The sequence below is a fragment of the Anopheles coustani genome, chromosome 3, assembly GCF_943734705.1.
Source record: "Anopheles coustani chromosome 3, idAnoCousDA_361_x.2, whole genome shotgun sequence".
Taxonomy (NCBI): domain Eukaryota; kingdom Metazoa; phylum Arthropoda; class Insecta; order Diptera; family Culicidae; genus Anopheles; species Anopheles coustani.
The window spans coordinates 18,486,662-18,492,661 of NC_071288.1; the positions used below are offsets into that span (position 1 = coordinate 18,486,662).

Genomic DNA, 6,000 nt, shown 5'->3' on the forward strand with positions numbered 1-6,000 from the left:
AAAACTAGCTACTTAAGCCCCGGCGCTCATGGTCCGATTTTCTAACCGGCGCTACCGCTCGGCTGTCGCGGACCCAGCGGCAAGATAGCTGTTTGATTATAGGATTGAATCTAATAGGATTGGGAATAAAACAGAACGTAATTCTTAAGAATGTTTTGCTCAAGAACACAGACCACGATATGTTTCACGAGATATCTCAAAAACATAAGTCATTGCGCTATGAGGTAATCATTGAAATAAAGATAGTCGAGCTTCATTACCATCTGGATCATGTGGATTGAGGACTCTTTGACATTGACGCTGGAACTTACCGGTGGCGTGCGCCCATCGTCCGTGTAGCCACAGTTGCAGCCTTCGTCACAACATATTCGAACGAGCTCGTGTTCACCGCAGGTGCATGGTTCCTCGTCCTCCTCGTCGTACGGGCAGTCCTCCCGTATCAGGATGATGTAGTCCGCCTCGAAGAACTCGTTGCGCGTCTCGTCGAACACCACCCGGTTCTTGCGCACCGGCGGTGGCCGGTTCGGCTTCTTCAGCAGCCCCCGCAGGGTACCGGTGGCCGTCTCCCGCATCGTGCTGCCGCCTCCCGCCACTAAGGCGTCCGCCTCGCTGCGATAGAGCGGGATCGCCTCGAGCACACAGCCGCACCCGCCGCCTACCGACGCCGACCCGGCCCGTGCCTTGGGGGGCGGTGGAGGGGGCGGTATGTCACCGTCTTCACGCACTGCACTCACGGCGCCGCGGCCCTGTACACCACCAACACCACCACCAACACCACACTGCACACCACCACTGCTGGCCACTAGCACCACCTTCCCGGGGGCGCCTCTTTCGGGCGCCGCGGAACCGACCAACACTAAACCCCCGCACGTGGGCGGAGCGATCTCTAGATCCCCCGCACCGACCCGCTGCTCACTACACTCCGGCACACGGTGCAACTCCGCGACGGTCCGGAACACACTTCCCGCACTGGAAAATAACCTGCCTGCCTTCGGCGGAGGAGGTGGAGGCGGTGGCGGCGGCGGCGGTGGAAGAAGGACGGGTGGAGGACCCGATACAGGGAGTACCACCACTAGTTCACCACCGGCCGCAACCAGCTGCTCCTGCTGCTCTTCTAGCTCCTCCTCGAGCTCATCGTAGCAGTACTTGATCCGGTAGACTTCAGGCTCGTAGTCCTGCAGATGGCGCGTATCGAACTCGCAGTTTGTGTGCGGATCGGCTGCCAACAACTTCTCGAGCCGCACAAACTCCTCCTCCTCTTCTTCGCGGTCGTCGGCCAAACGATCGACACAAATCACTTCACTCTCCTCGGCGCACCCAACGTCGGAGGATAACACTTCCTCTTCGTCGACGTCGTCGTCGTCGTCCTCCTCCTCTTCTTCGTCCTCGGTGGATCCACCAACCACTACCACCGTCTCAACGATCTCCAACGGATCACTCACACGGGCGCGACCTCCTGGGAAGATTTTACAAATTTCCTCCGACTCAGCGCCACTACTTTCCGGTGTGTCGGTGTTCTGGCGCAACTCCTCAACCGCACGCGGATGTCGCTGAAGTCGCAGCGGTCCAATGGGTGCGAACCCAAGCAACGGTGGACCACGATCACTCTCCGGCGAATCACTCTTAACACGATCACTTTCACCCCGGACAACTTCTACCTCGACAACACGTCGTACACTAGAATCAACATCTCTTCGAGTATCAAGTTCACACCGACCTAATGGAAAATGCCCTTCCTCTGCCCGTCCGTCGTACTCCTGAGACAGTAACGAAGGCAGGGAGACTGCTTTGGAGAGCCGGAGTTCCTCCGCACGAGTGTGATGTACGTTGTTGTTGGTATCCTGAGGAAGTTCCTTCCGCCCGAACTCGTCAGGCTCTACCGCTGGTCGTTCGTTTGATGGAGGACGTTGACTGGCCGCACGTTGCCGTCCTTGGCGCTCGAGATCGATACAGGAGAGGGAGAGCAGCGAGGACGCGGACAGCGAGAGCAGGGACGAGGAAAGCGGTGGCAAGATCGGTCTAGTCCAGGAAGATATGGAACGTCGCTTGGAACCAGAGCACGAGACGCTGGAGCGATTGTTTTCCGCGCTGTCAGCGTTTGTCACTCCAGCACTGGCACTAGCACTCAGCAGATGGCACTCGGTTTCGTCCTCGTGCCGTGTCGCATCCTGCTGTAAACAACTGAGCGAAGATGTTTTCCTCGATGGCAGAAGTCGATTACTACCACCGCCACCGCACTGCTGGATACTCCTGGGAGGCTTTCGTTCGCGATTCGCTTCGGATGCTGCTGCTGCTGCTGCTACCAATCCCGTTGATGATGATTGCACTGATGCCGCCGATGATGATAATCCATCCAACAGCGACGGCGTCGACGCTGACGGTTGGAGTCCTCTCGGTCGGTGCGTGGACTGTGTTGGTGAGAGCGTCACGTTCGCATCGCTGCCAGCACGACCACCAGCACGACGGCCGCTTGTTGGGGAGTCCGGCGCAAAGGTGTTGGTGTTGGCATAGTCCACCGACGGCGGATGGCCTGCGCACACGAGCAACGAGGGCAGGGAGCCCCCGGGAGTGCCCCGTGCGTAGCGCGACTCCTCCCGCTCCTCGGCACGTGCACGGCTCGAGTCCTCCGGACTCCGGAAGAGCTTTTTCGTGTAGGCAAGACCACGGAAGCGTTCCTCCAGCCGCTTCAGGCGCTGACTGGCCTCAAAACACTCGACACCAGCACCCTCCGCGGTGAGGGGATGCTGCGATGCGACACTACCACCAACGTCACCCTCAACACCACTAGCAGCGAGCACGGGGCTACGTTTTCCACTGTCAATAAAGTTCCCAATGTACGTTTGCGTGTTCCGATCCCGACGCTCCTCGACAGGACCTTTCACAATGCTCCGAAGCTTTTCCGAAGCGACTTCCGCACGCACACTGCCGTCGGAGGATTGCTGGCACGTTGGCTGGTCGTTGTCTTCCTGGTCCTGTTGTTCCTCGCAACCGTCGACGTCATCGTCGTCGATGATGAGTATGCCACTGTCCGCACTCGACGGATTGCGACGGGGTGCTTCCGGATGACCACCTTCGGAGGCTGCGGAGTGAGGTGGACCCTCCGCCTGGTCGTGTGTGTTGGTCGCACAGTCTCTAAGCACACGAGGAACCCCGTCGAGGTTCTCACAATGGCAGACTTTCGTTAGGCCACCGTCGTAACCAGCGAAGGGCGACGGAGATTCTGGGTCTCGCGACTCCTCCTGGCCACCTTGCTGGTGGTGCACACAGATATGGGCACTGAGTGTTACCTCGACCAGCACGGACGACGATCCAGCACCGCCGGATGAGGCGGAACAATCCTCCCGACGGTGACACCGACACCTGCGATGCTCTCCAGCACACTCCGGCCGTACTACCGTCGGTGGCGAGCAGGTGCCATAGTAGTTTTCACTCTCACTGTCCGAGGACAAAGCACCAGCACCACCCACTCCAACTCCCGTGGACCGTGATGTCTGATGCTGCTGTAGATTCGCCTTCGATGGCGACGGAACTTGGGTGGACTTTTCTTCACACTCCGTGGGGCAAGTTTGTGCCGTGCGAGCTACAACGGCTGTCTTTGGAGCGTGCCGTCGATGCTGTGTCACTTCCCACTGGCCACCCTCGGGCCAACGTTGCTGCTCCTCTGGCTCGTTCTCCTCGATGGGACTGGGACCGAGCGCGATACTGGTAGTCCTGGTACTGGCGCACTCTAATCCTCGTTGCAGACTACCACCACTGCGCTCGATGGAAGTACACTCTGCTCGCCGTTCGTCGAGCTTCGGCCGTTCGTCGAGTACCTCGGTGCCTCCCGCTGTACTCAGGGCGACCCCGCTGCGTCTCTGCCACTCGTCCACTCGTCGGTTCAAATCACGTCCGTCGATGCAACAACCCTCAATGTCACTACCAGCGATACCACCGTGCTGGTGCTGCTGCCGTCCATCGATCGATGCCGAAAGCTCCTCCGTGGAGCACTCCGACTCACTACCACTGCCAACGGCGTCGACGGTTGGCTGCTGTCCTTTGGCGCCCTGCTGGTGTTGGTGGCGATACCGTCGCCGTTGTTCGGAGCCGTTGATCGATTCGGTTCCGGCGCATGCGTTCGGTAAACAAACATCCACACCACGCTCGTCGACGTGAGTTTCGTCGATTTCGCTCGCACACGACACTCCATCGGAATGCGACCCGTTGCCCGTTGGCCGCGAGGAGCTGGGGGCCTGATGCTGCTGCTGCTGATGATGATGATGATGACGCTGATGACGACGATGGCTCCGGAGACTGTCGCTCTCGCCGACGTGTAACGGAGAGGAGCATGCGCGCTGGACCGTTTCCGTTTCCTGCCACCGGTTTCCGATGCCCACCGCGTCCTCCTCCTCGGCGAGTATCCGTTGCGGGCTCCAGCGTGCAGCCTCACTATCAACGTGACCGCCGCTACCACCCGCGCCCGCCTCGGCGCCACGCAAAACAATGTCATCTGTTTGCCTAGTCTCTGTTGATATTTCATTACGAAGCTGGCAGCGGGTGGGACGGGGCTGCGGTTCAACTTTCCACCATCTTGCACCGCCGGGCGGATCACTTTCATCTCTCTGCCGCCGCCCCCGGCCCCCGGTATCGATGTCTTCGTCTCCCGAGACATCCTCGCTCGCAGCTTCGTCCCGCCGTTCGCCCTCGCGCTGGAGTTCCTCCTCGGTGACATCCGATTCGCCACCGTCGGTCGTATCGTCGTGCCGGAATGGATCCAGCAGAAATGTCACCCGCTTCTTCTTCACCTCCACCGGCAGTACCTCCACCAGTACGGCACTCTCCGTACACTTCCGGTCATCGTCCCCCTCCGGGAGTTCCTGTTCCAGGTCGCTGCTGAAATCGATCAAATCGATCAAATCGTGCCCATTCTGATGGTCACCTCCTGGAGTTAATGCTTGATCTTCCACCCCGAGACCGTGCCACGCACCATCGTCCCCATTCCCTAGTGCCGTCGACACCTCCGTCGTTATCACATCATCGCCATCGTCATCATACTGCAGTGGAGGCCGCACCGGAGCCGCCGGTGTCTCGAAAATGTCCTTATGCCAGCGCTCCAGCGTGCTGGAGTTCGGCGGCGGGGGGCTGCCACCGCCGTTCCCCACCTTTATTACTTCCGGTGGCTTCCGCAGGCTCCGCTTCACGGCCACCCCCACAATTACCGGTGGTTGCTTTAGTTTCGAAAGTTTCGGATGGATAAAATCATCACTTCCCGTCGCCTTCGGCGTCGTCGTCGTCGTGCGCTGCGGTTTCGGTGGCTCCATCCGACGATCGTCTCCCGGGGGACCGTTCCCAACGGCCGTCGACACCGGGGACAGGATGGGGCCGACATCGCCGAGGGCAGGACATCCGCCGAACGGATCCTTCATTGTTATACCGAGCGGTGTGTCCGCATAATCCGGTCCGCCGCCAATCGTTGGCCCGGCTCCGGATGACGTTTGCAGCAGAAGGCTTTTGATCGTTTCCATCGCTGCGACTTCCACAAACCGGTCGAACACACGCGCGTGTCTAGCTTACGGAGAACGGCTACATCTCCCTGTCCTTTCTAGGCCGTCCTTGGCAAGAATTCCTTCCACGAGCGAGGGTGGATTTCTGCGAAGCTCACCGAAAGCGCCTGCCTGATGAGAAGAGACGGAGAAAGAAAAATAAACATTACAATCTGCTGCCTTGCCTAATCTCTTTAGGCGATTTTATATTCCCATCCACTTTTTTTTTAGCCCATCCTATTTGAGGGCTACCCTTTTCACAGCCACGCACACCCTTTCGTACCATGACCTGCCCCACCTCCTCCCAACAAAAAAAACCCCACCTCACCGTGCATTCTCATCGCAACAAAGGGCGCAATCCAATTCCAAGCTCGTATCCTTTACAAACTCGGGCCCGCAACAATCCACAACAGCAACAACGGAAAGAAGCAAAAATAAACTACCAAAGAAAAATAGCATCACCAACAAGCTAAACTTT

At 58.7% G+C, this 6,000-nt stretch overlaps 1 protein-coding gene across 1 annotated transcript in view; it reads right to left on the reverse strand.

The window, feature by feature from the left end:
• The window catches only part of LOC131272322 (uncharacterized), a 53,877-nt gene extending 48,373 nt beyond the window's left edge, over positions 1-5,504 (reverse strand). Inside the window, exons 1-2 of the mRNA XM_058274020.1 lie at positions 1,756-5,504; positions 312-1,677 (exon numbers count right to left, since the gene is read on the reverse strand). Coding sequence (XP_058130003.1) covers positions 312-1,677; positions 1,756-5,504 — 5,115 coding nt within the window. The remainder of the gene's footprint in view (positions 1-311; positions 1,678-1,755) is intronic.
• Positions 5,505-6,000: the final 496 nt, after the last annotated feature.